Below are 18,371 nucleotides of genomic sequence, written 5' to 3'. Positions count from 1 at the left end.
AAAGATACAGAATAGTTGTGTAAAATCTTACCATAACCATAGATGTCCTTCTCTTCCATGTTGCAGTATTCATACTGCGGGATTTCCATCCCCTAGGTGACCCGACGTCAGCTCCTTTACAAAAGCTTAAGCCTGGCTGCTGTAGGTGCATGGGACATCACACGTAGGGCCATAAACCACGGAGTATAAATGTGACGTCGGTATGCACAGACCTCAAAACTTAAAGCCCAGAGACTAAAAGGCCAAGGAGAAGCATAAGCAAATATCCCCACAGGGCTGTAGAGAGTGGGCTGTAGTGAGGGGATACACCAGAGAAGACATACAATATCAGGGGGATGGAGGGTGGGAAGGAATACTGTAACATGGAAGAGAAGGACATCTATGGTTATGGTAAGATTTTACACAACTATTCTATGTCCATCTTTTCCCATGTTGCAGTATTCATACTGTGAGAGAGTACCACAGCTGGGAGGAATGTTGGGAGTTGGCAGCGGTGGAGGAGTCTAAGAATCCTTGCAGGACTGTCATAGCAAATCCTGCCCTGGCTCTAGAGACCTGGTCCAGCTTGTAGTACTTAGTGAAGGTATGGACTGTGGACCAGGTGGCTGCCTCCATGATGGAAGCTGTGTCTAGTTCTTTCATGAAGGCCTTTGAAGTAGCCATGCCTCTGGTTGAATGGGCTCGCACTCCTTGCGGCAATGGTTTGTGATGCTGTGAGTAGCAAAAAAGGATGGATTTTCTGATACAGGAGGAGATAGTTTGTTTGGAGACTGCCTTACCGAAGGCCCTGGGATGGAAGGAAATGAACAGTTGGTCAGATTTTCTGAAACACTTAGTTTTGTCCAAGTAGAATCGCAGTTGCCTATGTACATCTAGGGAATGGAGAATCCTCTCCATGGAGTTAGTAGGGAGGGGAAGAAGGTAGGTAGGTGAATAGACTGGTTTAAGGATAGTTTGTTAACTACTTTGGGCATAAAGGAGGGGTTAGTGTGTGGCGTAACCCTGTCATTGTGGAAGGTGGTGTAAGGAAGGCAAGCCATCAGGGCCTGTAATTCTGATACTCTTCTAGCAGAGGCAATGGCCACTAATAGGATGGTTTTCCATGTGCACATTCGACGAAATGCTGTACTGGCAGGCTCAAAAGGGGGTAGGCTAAGCTTTTCCGGCATGAAGTTGAAGTCCCAGGGAGGAGGGATGGGCTTTCTTGGTGGTCTGATGTGGAAGACCCCTCTCAGGAAAAGTTTTACATCCAGTTTGGAAAGAAGAGGTGGCTGTAAAGGCAAGCATGCAGAAATGGCTGAAAGATGGACTTTGACAGAAGAGTAAACAAGTCCTTCCTTAATGAGTCCACAGTTATAGTTCATGACCATGGGAGGATCTGCCAGAAATGGGTCCTTGTTTCTCAGAGAACACCATTTTGAGAATCTCTGCCATTTAGATAAATAGTTTTTTCTAGTAGTTGGTTTCCTGGCCTCCCTCAGGACTGAAAGCACGTCGTCTGAGTAGTGTTGCCTAAAAAGGATCAAAGGTTGATCACCCACAGAGTTAGTTGCAGTAAAGACAGTTGTGGGTGCAGGAGGGATCCCTGTTGCTGAATTAGTAGGTCCACTTTGTGGGGTAACTTGTGGTGATTGCCCTTGACTAGTGAAAACAGAAGGGAGAACCAGTGTTGCCTTGGCCAATAGGGAGTCATCAGCAAGATTTTTGGTTGTTCCTCCTTGATTTTCAGAAAGATATTTGAATTAGAGGAAAGGAAAGGAAGGCATATAGAGCATTCCCTGCCATGAAAAACTGAAGGCATCCACTCTCCAAGTTAGTGGTGAGTGAGTCCTGCTGCAAAATCTGTTCAGTTGTCTGTTCTGGGGGGAGGCAAAAAGATCCACTTGTGGTGTGCCTCACTGGTAGTCTACGTCTAGGAAGGTATCCCTGTGCAACATCCATTCGTGTTGCAGAGAGGTGGTTCTGCTGAGAGGGGATGTATGAAACTTTCAGGAAGAGGTTGTGTTTTACTGCCATTTCCCAGATTTGCAGGGTTATCTGACATAACTGGTACACCTTTGTCCCTCCTTGTTTGTTTAGGTACCACATGACAGTAGTGTTGTCTGTCACAATGTGGAGTATCCCTGGTTTCAGCATGGGAAGGAAGACTTTTAGAGCTAGTAGGACAGCAGTCATTTCCCGAACATTGAGTGGTGTTTTTGCAGGGTAGGTGACCAGCGCTGTTGTACCCTGTAGCCCTGTAGGGTTGCTCCCGATCCTAGGTCTGATGCATCTGTGTGCATAGACTGGCAAGTGGGAGGGAGCTGCAGAGGAATTCTCTGGTTGTTGGAAACATGCAGAATCCACCACTTCAGCTCTAATTTTAGACAAGGCAGAAGGGGAATGAGTTTGTCTAGAGGTGGTTGGCTCTGTGACCAAACATTCTTTAACTACCATTGGAATTTCATCATGTGCATCCTTGATAGCGGGAGCATGGGGATGGTGGTAGCCATGAGACCTATAGTTTGTAGAAACTGTCTTGCAGTTAGGTGAGATTCTGTCAACAGACTTAGAAAATGGGAGGCTAGGGATTGTACCTTGTCCTGTGGTTAGAAGGATCTCATTAGATCTGTTCTGATTCTGTATCCAAGGAAAAATGTGTCCTGTTGTGGGAGGAGAGAGGATTTTTGGATGTTGAGGGTGAAACCCAGGTTGTTTAGTAGGGACATGGTGAATTGGAGATTTGCCAGAAGGGTTGACTCTGATTCTGCCAAAATGAGAATATCGTCCAAGTAAGGGTAGATTTGTATTCCCTTGGTTCTGCAATGGGCGATGGCTGGGGCTAAGCACTTGGTAAAAACTCTGGGTGCCGTAGACAAGCCAAAAGGCAATACAGTAAAATGAAAATGATAAGAGGGCCCAGAGAAGTGCAGGAACCTCCTGTGGGAGAGTCTGACTGGGATGTGCAGGTATGCATCCTTTAGGTCTAGAGTGACCATGAAGGCTTGAGATGGGATGAGGGGTAAAAGAGTTTGAAGGGAGAGCAGGTTTAGGTATGAGAGGTCCAGGACAGGTCTCCAGGGGCCATCCTTTTTTGGGACTAAGAAAAGGCGGGAGTTTAAACCTCATCCCTCCTGTTCTGAGGGGACTGGTTCTATGGTTCCTTGGGAGACTAGTTCCTGCAGAATGGGAGGAAGTAGAGGGAGTTGATTTTTGGGAGGGAAAGGAATCCTTAATGGTGTAGGTTTTCTTTCCAGGAAAGAAAGTAGCCTTTTTGGATGATGGAACGAAAGTACAGTTTTGTACCTCCCATAAATGTAGATGTTTGAGTGTAAACACTGCTGCAGTCATTACACTTGGGTTATCCTGCTGTCAGGCGGTCCCGCAGTCGCCAGAGTTCCAAAGTCTTGGTCCGGCATCAGTTGCTGTCGCCTCCTCCCTGACATCAGTGCGACAGGGGTATATAAGATGCAGCCGATGCCATTTTCTTCAGTTTTACTTGCCCCAGATGTCAGGTGCCCCCAAATAGGTAGGCAATACAAATTGCTAGTAAAAAATACAAAAGTAAAGCAAACAACCATTTTTAGTTACCAGCAAATACTCCCCATAGGTAATAAAGGGTAGATGCCCTAGGTAAATACCAGAAAGTAAGAGGGGAAGGAGGGACGGTAACCTGGACTGCAGCAGTGTTTACACTCGAACAGCTACATTTATGGTAGGTACAAAACTGTACTATGTTCATCGTGTTACACTGCTGCAGTCTTTACACTTGGCTGGAATCCCAAAGCTGAAGTAGGGAGGCTGGATTTATAAGGCATTAGGAGTGGCTATAAGGCCCTGCAGTACAGCAGTGGTGAAGCCTGCTCTGGATTTGGAGTATAAAGGCAAATGGTAATGTTTGGTGAAGGTATGCACAGAACTCCATGTTGCTGCTTCCAAAATATCCTTGGTAGGTACTCCTCTGAGGTAGGCAGTTGAAGTGGCTGTTGCCCTGGTGGAGTGAGATCTAATGCTGCTAGGTACAGGTTTCCCATGGTGGGTGTAGCAGAAACGTATACAGTGTCCTATCCATTTTGAAATAGTCTGCTTTGAAATGGCTTTTCCCTGTGCTCCTGCAGCGTATGCTACCAATAATTGCTCAGATTTTCTGAAAGCTTTGGTTTTGTCCAAGTAGAAGTGTAACTGCCTGTGAATGTCCAAAGAATGTAGTAGTCTCTCCCCTTTTTTCTGTGGTTTTGGATAAAAAGTTGGCAAGTGAATAGTTTGGTTTAGAGCCACACTTGATACCACCTTTGGCATAAACGTAGTTTTGGTTCTTAAGGACACCCTGTCCTGGTGGAAGATGAGGAAATGTTGCACTGCCATTAGTGCCTGTAATTCTGAAACTCTTCGTGCTGATGTTATTGCCAGTAGCAGAGCAGTTTTCCAAGAGATGTATTTTAATTCTGCTGTGTTAGCTGGCTCAAAAGGTGGTAACGTTACCCCTCTGAGGTATTGTTTGAGCAAAGGATTAGAAAAAAATTGGTGGATCCGTGTTGTAATGAGTGGAGATAGCTGAGGCATGGATCTTGATGGACGAGAAAGAAAGGCCCTTGTCCAGCATCTCAATTAAGTATTGCAGTATCTGAGGAATGTTTGGGACAAGAGGGTCAAGGCTGTGCGCTTGGTTCCAGGCACAGAATCTCTTCCATTTATCCGAGTATGCTTTCCTGGTGCTAGGCCTTCTGGCCTCCAGAATGACATCCATAACAGCTTTGGAGAGAGGCATTGCTTGCTTGACTAAGGAATTTTCCATGCAGCTAGGTTTAAGGTCTTTAGCTGGCTGTGAAGTATCTGATTATTGTACTGTGTCAGCAACTGTGGAATTTGTGGTAAAATCCAGGGTGGTTCTTGTGTTAAGTTCTTTAGGATTGGGTACCAGTGCTAGCGTGGCCAGTCTGGTGCAATCAGGATCATTTTTGGCGCTTCCTGCCTGGCTTTTATGAGTACCTTTGGAAAGAGAGCTAAAGGTGGGAAAGCATATGCTTGTAGTTTTTTTCAGCTGAATGAGAGGGCATCCACTTTCCACGCTTGTGGATGGTAGCTCCTTGTGCAGAATTTCTGTAATTGGCAGTTCTTTGGGGTGGTAAACAGATTTATGTCCGGGCTCCCCCATTTTTGTGTTATCATTCTGAATATTTGTGGGTTTAGTTCCCATTCGTGCGGGTCCATACTGTTTCTGCTTAGGTCGTCTGCCAGTGTGTTTTTCTCTCCTGGCAGGAATTGTGCTTGCAGATGAACTTGGTAGCTTAGAGCTGTGTTCCATAAGGTCATGGCTTGTCTGCAGAGGGAGTAGGAGTGTGTGCCCCCTTGCTTGTTTATGTACCACATAACTGTGGTGTCATCTGTCTTTAGTAGTAATTGTCCTGGATGCAGTAGGTCCTTGAAAGCTATAATAGCATTTTGTGCAGCTAGCATCTCTTTTTGATTGATGTGGAGATGTCTTTGCTCTGTGGGCCACTCGTCCTGGATACATTTTCCTGCCATGTGTGCTCCCCAGGCGTAATCAGATGCATCTGTTGTCAGTGTCTGGCTGGCTGTGGCTTGAGTGAAAGGCTGTCCCTTGCTGAGGTGACAAGCTTGTGCCCACCATCGAAACTCCTGTTGTAGGCAAGGAATTAGTGGTATAACTGTTTCCAAACTTTGACAGTGTTGAGACCATACGCTCTTTAGGTACCATTGTAGTTTCCTCATATGCAGTCTGGCATATGGAATTAGTAGTATGCAAGATGCCATGTAGCCCAAGGCCTGCAGATTTTTTCTTGCAGGGAGTTGGGTCTTTGTTGCCATTAATTGAAAATATTGAGTCAGTTGTCCTTGCTTGTCTGGCATGAGATAAGCCATCTGGGCCATTGTGTTCAAGCTGGCACCCAGGAATATTATCTGTTGTGAGGGCACTAGTTTTGATTTCTTTTCGTTTACTGTGTACCCCAGACAACTTAATAACTTTTTTACGTACACTAGATGTTTTAGTAGAATGTCCTTGCTCTCTGCTTGAATCAGGCAATCGTCCAGGTATGGGTAAATTTGAATTCCTTTTTGCCTGCAAAATGCAATTACTGGTGCCAGGCACTTTGTGAAGACCCTGGGCACAGTAGATAAGCCAAAGGGCAGTGCAGAGAATTGATAGTGCATTGAACCAGCTAGAAATCTGAGGTATCTTCTGCAATTTTGTCTGATAGGGACATGCAGGTATGCCTCTTTGAGGTCCAAAGTCACGAGCCAAGCTTTCTTGCCCAGCATGGGAAGAAGCTGCTGTAGTGTCAACATCTTGAATTTAGGAACATCCAGGTAAGTGTTTAGTGTAGAAAGGTCCAGAATGGGTCTCCAGGCTTTGTCTTTTCTGGGAACCAGAAAGAGTCTTGAGTAAAATCCTTGTCCTTGTTCTTGTGATGGTACCTTTGAATAGCTCTCATGTCCATGAGTGTTGTAATTTGTTTTTGAGCCTCTGCCTATTGATTTGGTGGCAGATTTGGCATTCCTTTTAGCCTTGGCAAGGTGTGGAAATGGAACCTGTAACTTTGAGATACAATGTTGAGAACCCATTTGTCTTTGGTGATGCAATGCCAGTTGTGATAAAAAAGTGCCAGTTTTCCTCCTAAGGGGGCTGCCAAGAGAGAGCTGTTTGGCAGCTGTAGTGGAAAGTCATTGAGGCTGCTTTTTATAAGGTTGAGGCCTGTCTTCCCCTTCTTTCTGGCCTGGTGTGTCCCATTGTCGAGGCCTGCAAGGGCCTTGTGTCTGACCTCTACCTCTTGGACGTCTGTATCTGCCCCTTTGAGGTCTATCTGTGACTGGAAAGGACCAATTTTTTGTTGGCCAATTTCTGCTAAAACGAGGTGGCTGAACCTGTAAGAAATCTTTCACCATTTGCATAGATTTTGCCTTATCCTCCATCTTCTTTAATACCTATTCTGCCTTAACTCCAAATAGTACATCCCGCTGCAAAGGTGCATCCAATAATTTGACCTTAACATGATCTGGTAACGTATGTTCTTTTAACCAAGCATGCCTTCTAATGACAGAGCCTGTAATTGCTGCTCTACAGGAGGCCTCTAAGGAATCAAACCCACATTGTAAAGTATGTTTTCCCACTTGTTCAGCTGCATGCAATAAATCCTGCATTTCTTTTAAGTTAGGAGGATCTGATTCTGGAAGCATCTTTTGTTTCAAATGAGACATCAAAAATTGCTGATATTTTAGCATGTGAAACTGCAATTCAAGGCTCTCATTGCTAAAGTTGCAGATGTATATACCTTCTTTCCCCATCTGTCTAATGCTCTGGAATCTCTGTCAGAGGGGACTGTGTTTTTTGCTGATGAGGCTTTAATCCCTTTGGGTACCTGAGAAATAGTTTCAGGGTCAGCAACAAGGCTTTTGTACAGAAATTTGTGAGAGTCAGGGACTCTGTAATATCTATCAGGTTTAACTGGGGCTGGGGGTAAGGAGTACGGGTTCAAATTGGATTCAGTGTACACATCACCCACAATGTCTAAAACTGGTGGAATAGCAAGGGGTCTGTGTTGGGGCAATAAAAGGAAGTCTCTGAGTCTTTTCTTGGATTCTGAGTAATCCTGGCCTTCCCAATGGAAATGCTCTCTCATGGTATGTAAGGTCTCCCCAAAGGAGTAATCCTCAGGCGGAGAGGCTGATGGAATTGATTCCTCAGCATCAGAATCCTCATAAGGGGGTAAAGAATATCCTAGGTCCGAGGAAGAGTCAGAGGAAATGGATACCTGGTCAGAAGATCCATAGTCTGCATCCTGCCTGGGCCTTTTATCAGGAGGGGGATGGGACCCCCTGATCAGAGTGATCAGGTCCTCGGCCATTTTTAGCATCTGTTTCTTAGGCATGGAAGCCTGTCCTGGAGAGAGTTGTGTCTGTTTCTTTGCCTTTAAGGGGGGCTTAGATTTAACAGAGGGTTTAATAGTTAACTGGGTAGGTCTGAAAACATCCTCTGTAGCTGTGGAATGCTCAGCTACTTCAGTTTCCTCTGTAGGTCTAGGATCGGTAAACTTAAGCCCTAGTGCATCCAAAGGCCCAGCCAGCTCCACATGGGAGTCAGAGGCGGTCTGTGCTTCTGTGGAAACGGTCGTCAGGGGCTGCGTAGGCACCTCGCTGAAAACCAGAGAACCGGCGACCGGCCTAGAGGAGGCCTCGTCGTCCGTTTTGGGCCTCGGATGCCTGTCCTTGTCCTTGCACTTTTTATGTATTGCGGTCGTCAAAATTTCCGATGGCATGGTATAATTGAATTTTCTACCAAAATAATGTCGGGCAAAATCAAACCGACGTTTAATAGTGCGCTTGTTAAACCTAGCACAAAACCGACAACCAGTGACGTCATGGAAAGGGCTTAGGCATGGAATACAATAGGAGTGGAAATCCTTATGAGGTATTTGCTTCCCACAAGAAATACAATTATTAACTTTTACTGACATCGATCTGAGGCAAGAAAAAGTTTCCCCAATGGGGTACTTAGCTTTTTTAGAAGACTTCGGTTCTGGATTCGGAATGAAAATCTCAGGAGTCGGCCGACTGGCACTTGCGAACTGCTTCTGCTTCGGGCACCGCGCGGCAAGAAAGACTGAAGAAAATGGCGTTGGCTGCATCTTATATACCCCTGTCGCACTGACGTCAGGGAGGAGGCGACAGCAACCGACGCCGGACCAAGACTTTGGAACTCTGGCCGACTGCGGGACCACCTGACGGCAGGATAATCCAAGTGTAATGACTGCAGCAGTGTAACACGATGAACATCCCACAGATCCATAGTGATGGTTTTCCAGAAGGGGAGGCATTGGGTAAGGCGGGTGGACAGGGGCACTTGGGCAAGGCAGTCACATGGAGGAGGGTCCCCCTCTATCTGGAAAGGGCTGTTTGTTGGGGGGTTGTGGTTGAGGGGGTCTAGAATACGGTTGTCTCCGAGGTCCCCTACATGGTCTGGTAGTAGAAGGGCGAGAGGTGGGAGGGGCCCTTCTGACATAGGAGGTTTTGGCTGGGTAGTTTCTGTAGTATCTGGGCACTGGACACATTAGCAAGTGCTTAATGTCCTGCAGTCTCTTGCTTTTTTCTTGCAAGTTTTTAAAATGTTCTGCAGCATTTTTAGCAAATAGAAGGTTGTTATCCAGAGGAGCATCCATGATCTTGGCTTTAAAAACATCTGGCAGAGGTTGTAATCTGAGACAGGACTATCTGCACAAGGCTGATGCAGTGGCAGCAGATCTGGCAGCTGCTTCTGCTGCATCCTAACTGCATAGGATAGAGTGTCTGGCTACTTGGGTGGCCAGGGACAATTCTGAGGAAATATCAGATTTGGCTGGACAGTCAGGGGTGGTAGCCAACAATGTGGTGGCCTGAGAAACCAGGTCTAGGGCAAACGTCACCATGTGAGTTTGGTAGTTATAGCCCTGAAAGCTAGAGTAGAGGAGGTACATAACTTTTTTCCCATTCTGTCAATGGTTTTGCTGTCTATCAGATGGCAGTAGGGGAGCAGAAGGCAATTGCCTAGACTGTGTGTCTGGGGATACTGCAGTAACTGCTGGGTCGACCAAGGGTGGTTTTATTAGGAACTTGTAGTCATCAGGGACTTTGTAAAACCTATCCGACCTTTTAGGAGCAGGAGGTTAAAAGTTTGGGTTCTTGGGAATAGAAGTGAAGGCATCCAAGAAAGCTCGGAGTACGGGAGGGATGGCTGAAGGTGAGGCGGAGTCAAGCTGTAGAAGCTCAAAGTATCTCATCTGGGTTTCAGGGACTAAAGAAGTAGCCCACTTAAAATACTCTTTCATTTTTGAAATAGTCTCCCTAAATGATAAGTCCTCAGGTGGGGAGTCCCCTTCAATAGAGTCCTCTTCAGGTGAGTAATAGTCTATGGGAGAGGCAATCTGAGAGACATAGGAGACAGATTCCTCAGAGGAGGACTAAGACTGGTCTGGGTCTTCCTGAGTAACTGTTTGCTGAGTAGAGGTTAAAGGCAGGGAGGAGGCAGAAGCCGGCCTAGGACTCAGCACAGGGATGCTAGTGGGAGTAGGGCCTGTAGGCCTAAGTGCCATAAAAGCCTGCATCAAAGAAGAGGTGAAGGATTCCCAGTCTGGTGCTGCTTGAGGTGTTGGGCTCAAGTGTTTTGTTTTCTGTTTCCTTTTAGTAGGAGTGTGCATCCGGGTAGGTAGGGAAACAAAGGCCTGCGCTGGAGTAGGAGAAGTCTCAGTTGGCCGGTCAAGAGATGGTTCTCCCTCGACGTCAATTATGACCGACATCTGAATCAACTCTGCTGATGTGCTTTCCATGGCTACTGACACAGCCTCTTCCAAAGGAGCCGTCAGAACCGTCAGAGTAATCGGGTGTCCCTCAGTCCCTAGAACGGTAGTCAGCAGAGCAACCGAAAGCAGAGCAGCATCTGGAGAAGGCCTGCAAACTTTGGCCTTCTTATGAGGTTGTTTGGCTTGGGCAGCCATCTCGGGATCCATCCTAAGCATAAGGCATTTAAGCCTTTGGTTTTCTAAAAACAGATTTGATGTGGCCAGATGGCTGCGTAAGGTCTTGGGTACGAAGGATTGGCAAATAGAGCAGGCCTTATGGTTGTGCTCTTTACCTAAGCAAAAGACACAGCAGTCATGGGAGTCTTTGTGTGGAATGTGGCTCCGCAATTACATTTACTCTTTTTCTCTGACATCTGCCAATGAAAACAACTACAGCAACCAAGCTAAAGCTTAAGTAATTCTGAAAAGGCAAACCCCAATGGAGTACTTACCTTTTAGAAGTCTTTAAACGTAGGAGTGAAGTGGTCGAAGTTATCGTCATCTGCGGCTGAAATGTTCTGAGGTCTGTGTGTGCTGACATCACATTTATACTCCATGGTTTATGGCCCTACGTGTGATATACCATGCACCTACGGCACTCAGGCTTAAGCTTTTGTATAGGAGCCGATGTCAGGTCGCCTGGGGGCTGGAAATCCCACAGTATGAATACTGCAACATTTGGATAAAAGGGCATATTTATATTACTTTCAAGGCACATAATATGAAGTTTACGAATATCCCTTTTTGTATTTTCTAAAGGAACTTTGGGTAAATAGTTTTATCAAGCCATCACTACACATTCATTGAGCATCTTATTCGATATAAGCATCTCAGACATTATAACTAATTGATGTAATTTGACTCCAATAAATGCACACACACACACACACACACACACACACACACACACACACACACACACACACACACACACACACACACACACACACACACACACACACACACACACACACACACACACACACACACACACACACACACACACACACACACACACACACTGTCAGTTTCCCTTTATTTAATGATGTTATTAATTTCACTTGATGTATTAAGTGAGAATCATCTATTATTCTCTATTACATAGAGTAAGCAAGATATGGTAGAACTGTTTGCCATGTCTTTTGAAAAAAGATATTTTCAGTGTTGTTTATTTTACTCTTGTCTTATTGTAGCTCTCCTGTTTAATAGTTTTAATAAAAAATAATTTAACTTGAAGGAAAGTTCACATTTATCTTTTAGATTTTCCACTGTAATACATTGTTTAAATTATTAGTATTATAACTGTCAAAAATATCATGTGAAATGGCAACAAAAACTCCTGTGGGGTTTTCAGAAACTTTTGAATGTAATAAGCAGTTTTTATGGAATTCTGAGTTTGTACAGCGGAATAAATAGTATATCTGTCTGCATGCAATGTAATGACTGGTGTTAGTGCCTTCTGCTGATTGACAGCTGTGATACACTGATGTTCACCTGTAACCATGGAATGGATTATGTTGTCAATCTGAAAATGAATGAATGAATATTTAATATGGGGATTTTTTTCAGAAGTACTACCTTGTAGAAAATAATTGTACAGAAAAGTGAGAGTAGGCACATTTCACTTATAATAAAGAGGACAATGATAAATGCTAGTGTGCTATGATTCTAAAAATGAATTAAAAGAACATATTCAATTGTGCAATCTATGCTTTAAATCATATGTATGTAGCCCATGGTAGTGGTGCTGCGGTAGCGTCACAGCAAGACATTGTCCCGTTCGATTCTCAGCCAGAGCGTCTTCTGTGTGGAGGCATGCGTGCATGGGCGTGCCTTCATTGAAGGTTGTGCGTCAGGGCTGGTAACTCGGCACATAAAAATCCACTACCAAACATTAGCGAACCGGAGTGCTGCTGTGGCGACCCCTAACCGGGATAAGCCAAAAGGCACAACAACAACACAACAACATACTTTAAATCATATGTCATGGTTGTAGTAAGAAATGATTTCTGTTTGGAAAACCAGCTTACCTTTTGTCTGCAAGGTCTGTTTTGTTGCCCACCAACATAATAATTACATCACTCCCTCTCTCTGTTCTGACATCATCAATCCATTTTGAAGTCTGCTGGAATGAGTTCACATCTGCATTAAGAATGATTACATTGGTTAACAAGTCCAGCAGTTATTAGCAGAATATGTTTTCTTAAACAAATAATGTTATTTTCCCCAATTTTGTCTTTGCCAATTTTTTTGTGCATGCCATTTTCTTTTTTACAAAAACTTATACATTTTCCTTTTTGGTGTTGTCACCACTAACCTACTGACATTATAATGATCAATTATTCCCCTCCAAAATGTTCATCTTTCCCCTGCTAATCCTATGATGAAATGTATATACATGGGAACTAGTAAGTCTAGTCAGTATAAAAATAACTAATTGAAATAGCAGTGGTCTGCCTTACACTTGCTGACTAGAGACCATACAGTAGCTCTGTATGATGTCACTTACATTGTACAATTTATGGATCAAGTAGTGGAAGTTTTAGATAAACTCGTGCACAAGGCTTTTTTCTTCCTTTAGCACACCTTAAGTTTCAATTGTTTATTTGGTAGAAGACTGTGCTTACAACATAAATCTGGTATATCATTTCATTTACATCATAACTCTGTACCAAGTGTGGGCAGCACACAGCAAATGGAGTGCAGTCAAAGCAGTAAAATTGTTGGTCCCTTTTTTGTAAATATTTACTTACCTTTGTATAGCAGCATCAGCAACAAAGGCAGGTATGAGCTGCAATGACCACTGTGTACACCTGCTTCCTTCCCTACTGCAGATTCAGTTCCTAATAGCTTAAGTTCTGTTTTCATCCTCGGCCTATTGTTAAGGCTTTTTGTGGCTTGCACATGCCACTCTGAGCAATTTTTCTGGGTTTATGCCACTTCTGGTGAGACCTTATTCCATTTGTCAACAGCCTACTGTATAAAGAGATGGTTGCTTACATTCCACTACACAATACCAGCATTTATCTTCATGCCATAGCAGATATCATGAAAACTCCCTTTCGTTCAGTTAATGCTATATCTTGTTTTATTTAACTTCTGAGATACCTGAAGGCTTCTTTCTTTTGCTCCTTGTTTACCACAAAACACAGACGAGCATACTACAGTTGTTCAGCCCCACCTCATTATAACTTTGATTTGGATCCCATATCCTCCATTAGCTTTACTAGATTCAGAATATTTTTGATTACGCTTTTGCCTTTACAAACATAGGGCCGCAGACGTGTACATAATATTGTAAACAAGGTATTAGAATACTAACATGTACAGTCAGATGTCTACTTGTATAACCAACTTTTTAATGTCTCTCTCATAATATGTGTCAACAGTTTGACTGTACTTCATCCACAATTTGTGTGCATCTAGAGATCTGTTAACTTATTTGCTATCCTCAAACTTTTTTTCACAAAATCCTATCCTATGTCTATACACCACTAGTGGGCTATGTTTCATATTATAGATCACAACATACTGCCCTCCAGTCATTCTATAATGAGGCTTATGTTACCAAATTGAAGGGGCTTGTGATTCAGCTAATATTTAAGGTAGTAAACCACTGTGCACTCCATTTCTAAGCTGCCCACATTACTTGTAAATGACATGTGAGTAAACAGTTTCAAAAGTTTTACTGGCATTCAAGGAGCATACTTGTACCATTATCCCCTCCTCCGGTTCATAAGCTCAGCCACCCTGTGCAAGAATTCTTTTAAAAAATACAGCTTTATAAGTAAACTTACCATAACAGTAGATGTTCTAATAGATCATTATTACAATAGCCTACACTATTTTGGGTCCTACCTCTTGCCACTTGCCACTTGCCAGCTTTAAAAGCTTTAGGGCACCTTCCACATACTCTGTCATGAGCTCAAGGGGAGCTCCACATAAAGACATTTAGAATACCAATTACTTTAGAGCATTTTTTCCTAGAAAAAAGGGAGACAAGATCTCTGAAAGGATAGTACTAGAAAATAAACCCAACAGTAAAACTATATGCATAAGGGTATATGCATACATATCCTGGCAATACTAAAGGAAAAATAGGCAAAATAAACAGGCTGGCGGGAGGGGTGGCCACTCCAACTTTTATGCAAACATTAAAGACATTCTTTGATGAGAAGATTACTTTAATTTTGTGTGACTTCAATGATTATCTATTGGAACATCTATTATTATGGTAAGTTTACTTGCGCAACTGTGCTACATTCAACATTCAGATTGTTGTTGCAGTATTCCAAGCTATTTGGATAGATTGACATATGTAGTTTCAAAACTAAAAACGGAGGAAAAATAACCTAAGAGTCCAAGAGCTCCTGGAGAATGGTCCTAGCAGAATCTGTTCTGGACACACTAAAATAATCCAGTTTGCATTACTCTGTATAAGTATGCACAGAGGACCAAGTTGCTGCCTCTAGGATACTTCTGCAGTTCATCCCTTTCCAGAAAGCCCCCCAAAAGGCAAATCACTGGTAGAGTAAGCCCTGACCCTGCCTGGAATTGCTAGTCTGCTTTAACATGGGTTTTCATTTTTTTTACATTCACAAGAGTTCCTAAAATAATTTGTTTTGTCATTATATTACCTCAGTTGCCTGTGGACATCCAAGTTATGGAGTATCCTTTCTCCCTTAATTTTAATTTCTGGAAAGAAGAGAAGGAGATGGATAACTTGGCTCAAGGTAAACGCAAATACCACTTTAGTGATAAAAGAAGGATTAGTTCTCAAAAAACTCCATCTTTTTGGAAAATGAGATAAGACTGACCCATCACAAGAGCTTGTGACTCAAATTCTATTCTAGCAGAGGTCAGAGTAAGACTGCTGTCAACATCTCCCTAATATTTGTGTATAGATGAAACTATGAATCTATAAACTTCTGTCTGTGGGATGATGGAATGGTTCCTATTCCTGCCTGGTTTTGTCTTATTATGGCGAATATAACAAAAGGCAATAGTATGACATAACCATCTGGAAATAGCCTGCTTTGACTCTGGCTGTCCTTTCTTCTTTCATTCATAGGAGACAAATAGCTGATAAGTTTTCCTGAAGGCTTGAGTGTTATGACATATTAGGCATAAAAGAATGGTCAGTTCTAAAAGAGACCCTATCTTTGTGAAAAATGAGGTAAGTCTGACTGATCATAAGTGCCTGTAATTCAGATAATCTCCTAGTAGACAACAGAGCATCAGTGAAACATTCTTCAGTGTTAAGGACCTCAATTCAGCCTGATGACCTGGTTCAAATGGAAAAGGAGTAAGCTTTTCAAGCACAAAGGATGTGCCATGTGTTTTCTAGGTGGATGCACATGAAACACCACTTTCAAAAAACTGTTTAAATAGAGAATTGTTAGAAAGAATGGGGTTATCCACGTGCAGATTAACAGAAATGGTAGCCAGATGAATCTTGATGCAGGAATACAAAAGGCCAGAGGGCAATAACTCATACAAATAATCAAGAAACTAAGAAATCCAGGCCTGAAGAGGTTCTTGGACTGATGCCAAATAAAAAATCTTTTCCACTTGCACAAGTATGATTTTCTAATAGGAGTTTTTTTTTTAACTTCCTTTAGTACCTACTGCACTATCTCAGAAAAAAAGATGAGAATGTATCAAAAGGTATCATCCAGGCATGAGTTCGATAGTTTTTAGATTGGGATGCATTAAAGAAACCCTGTCCTGTGTGAGCACAACCAGTCTGTGGAGAAGCCTGTGGTAATTGCCCTTGGACAGACTGAGAAGAAGGAAGAATCAACAGTTGTGTAAGTAAACTTACCATAAGAGCAGATGTTTCAATGGTTACTGCTACTGTAGCCCTAGCTAAATGGTTTGCATCTTGCTAAAGATGTGACAGCTTGCCCAGCTTCCAGCTTCAAGGGCACCCAAACCATTAGCCAGCTTGAGTTGAGATGAAGAAAAAAGGTTGTTTGGGTGACAAGCCCATTACAGTTTTCGAGCTGAGAGAGGGAGGCTAGAAACCAAAAAAGGTTAAAAAATATATAAATATATATATATATATATATATATATATATATATATCTATATATATATATTTATACACACACACACACACACACACACACACACACACACACACACACACACACACATACACAAACACACACACGCACGCCCACTATATACATGTAGCCCTCCCTGGCAACAAAGCCCATCCTAGGTATGGAGAAGGAATCTAGTTTATACTGCTTTGTAAATGTATGCATACAGGACCAAGTTGCTGCTTCTAGAATACGTCTATAATCCAACCCTTTCCAAAATGCCAGAGATGAAGGCAAGACCCTGGCAGAAGAGCCTTGCCCTGCTTGGAATTGCCTTGCTGTGTTGGATATAACAAGAGGTAATAACATGAGACAACCATTTTGAAATAGTTGCTTTGACGTGTTGTCCTTTTTCCCCTCTCATTGTAGTACCTCAGTTGTCTGTGGACAAGATACAGTATATCCTTTCTCCCTCGTTTTTAAGTTCAGGAAAGAAGACAAGAAATGGATAGCTTGGCTCAAGGTAAACTCAGTTATTGCTTAGGGATTAAAGGAGAATTAGTTCTCAAAGAAGCTCTAGCTTTGTGGAAAATGACATAAGATTGATGAAGAGTTTGCAGCAGTCAGAGCAAAATCTGAAAACATCTCCCTCATGTTTGTGTGCATCTGTCTGTCATAGACCATGTACTTTCATCACTTTGCAGGCTGCTCCCCATGCCAGATTTGAAGCATTTGTAGTGACTTATGAGGGGTTGGAAGAGAGAATGGGAGACTATTTATATGCACACTCTGAACAGACACCTGCCTGGATAACAACAGGTAAAACAATACGCCTACTTAGGAGCGAACCTGCAAGCTACCCTAAAAACTATAGACCAATAACTTGCCTTCTGATGATGCATAAACTATACAGTGGAATTGATACAGACAGAATTTGTAGTCAATTAGAAGAAAACTCAATTACTGCAACAGAACAAAAGGGTAATAAAAGAAAGTCATATGGAACAAAGGATCATTTGTTGTTAAGTAAAGTCATAATGGAAAACTGCAAAAAGGGAAAGAATCTAAGTATGGCATGGATAGACTATAAAAAACATTTGACAGTATCCCACATTAATGCATAAAACAGTGCTTAAAAATGTATAAGATTCACCCTACACTGATTGATTACATTACAGCAACCATGAAAAAGTGGCAAACCACTCTGCAGTTATTATTCCAGGGATAAAAATTCAAAGGGAAATATTCCAGGGTAACTCTTTGTGACTGCTGCTCTTTTGACTTGACCTTAACCCATTAAGCTGTCTACTTAACTGATAAGGTCATGGTTACAATTTGGCTCCCAGAAAACAACAAAGTGCAAAGATTTCTCATCTTCTCTTTGTCGACGATTTGAAACGGTATAGTTCATCAGATGAGGAACAGAAAGCACAACTGCAAGAGGTCAAAACTTTTTCAGATGATATGAGAATGTCATTTGGCCTTGATAAATGTGCCAAAGCAACATTTAAAGCAGGAAAACATCAGTTTGGGACAAGAATGTGATATAAAAGAACTTGAGCAAGAGGGAGTGTATAAATATTTGGGAAAAGATAAAGGATCAACAATAAAACATGAACAAATGTGAATAAAACTCAATAAGGAATATTTTAGAAGGCTTAAATTAATACTAAAAACAGCATTGACATCTAGGAACAAAGTCTAAGCTATAAATCAATTTGCTCTTCCTGTCCTAACTTACAGTTTTTTAGTGATTGACTGGCTCCAAAAGGTGTTGGATAGTTTGGACAGGAAAACAAGTAAGATGCTTCATGCTCATCAAATGATTTATAAAAATCAGTGCATACCAAGACTATATATTCCCTGTTCTGAAGGAGGTATGGGCCTCCTTGAAACTGAGTACATGTATAGATCTGCAATAGTGGGATTGCATACATATCTGCTGACCTCACAAAGGCCCAAATGTAGTGAAAGTTTTGAAACATGAGGCGAGCAAATCTAAGATGACTTCTCT

General features: G+C 42.6%; 1 protein-coding gene across 2 annotated transcripts in view; it reads right to left on the bottom strand.

The window, feature by feature from the left end:
* RAB6B (RAB6B, member RAS oncogene family) overlaps nt 1-18,371 on the bottom strand; it is a 1,686,561-nt gene that overhangs the window by 776,485 nt on the left and 891,705 nt on the right. For both annotated transcript variants that reach the window (XM_044070456.1, XM_044070457.1), the window contains exon 5: nt 12,341-12,452. In XM_044070456.1, coding sequence (XP_043926391.1) covers nt 12,341-12,452 — 112 coding nt within the window. The remainder of the gene's footprint in view (nt 1-12,340; nt 12,453-18,371) is intronic.

Source organism: Protopterus annectens, chromosome 4.part1 (assembly GCF_019279795.1).
Source record: "Protopterus annectens isolate FY-2018-M chromosome 4.part1, PAN1.0, whole genome shotgun sequence".
NCBI lineage: Eukaryota > Metazoa > Chordata > Ceratodontiformes > Protopteridae > Protopterus > Protopterus annectens.
Note: the sequence above shows the minus strand (reverse complement) of the source record. Positions and strands in the feature narration are given on the sequence as shown.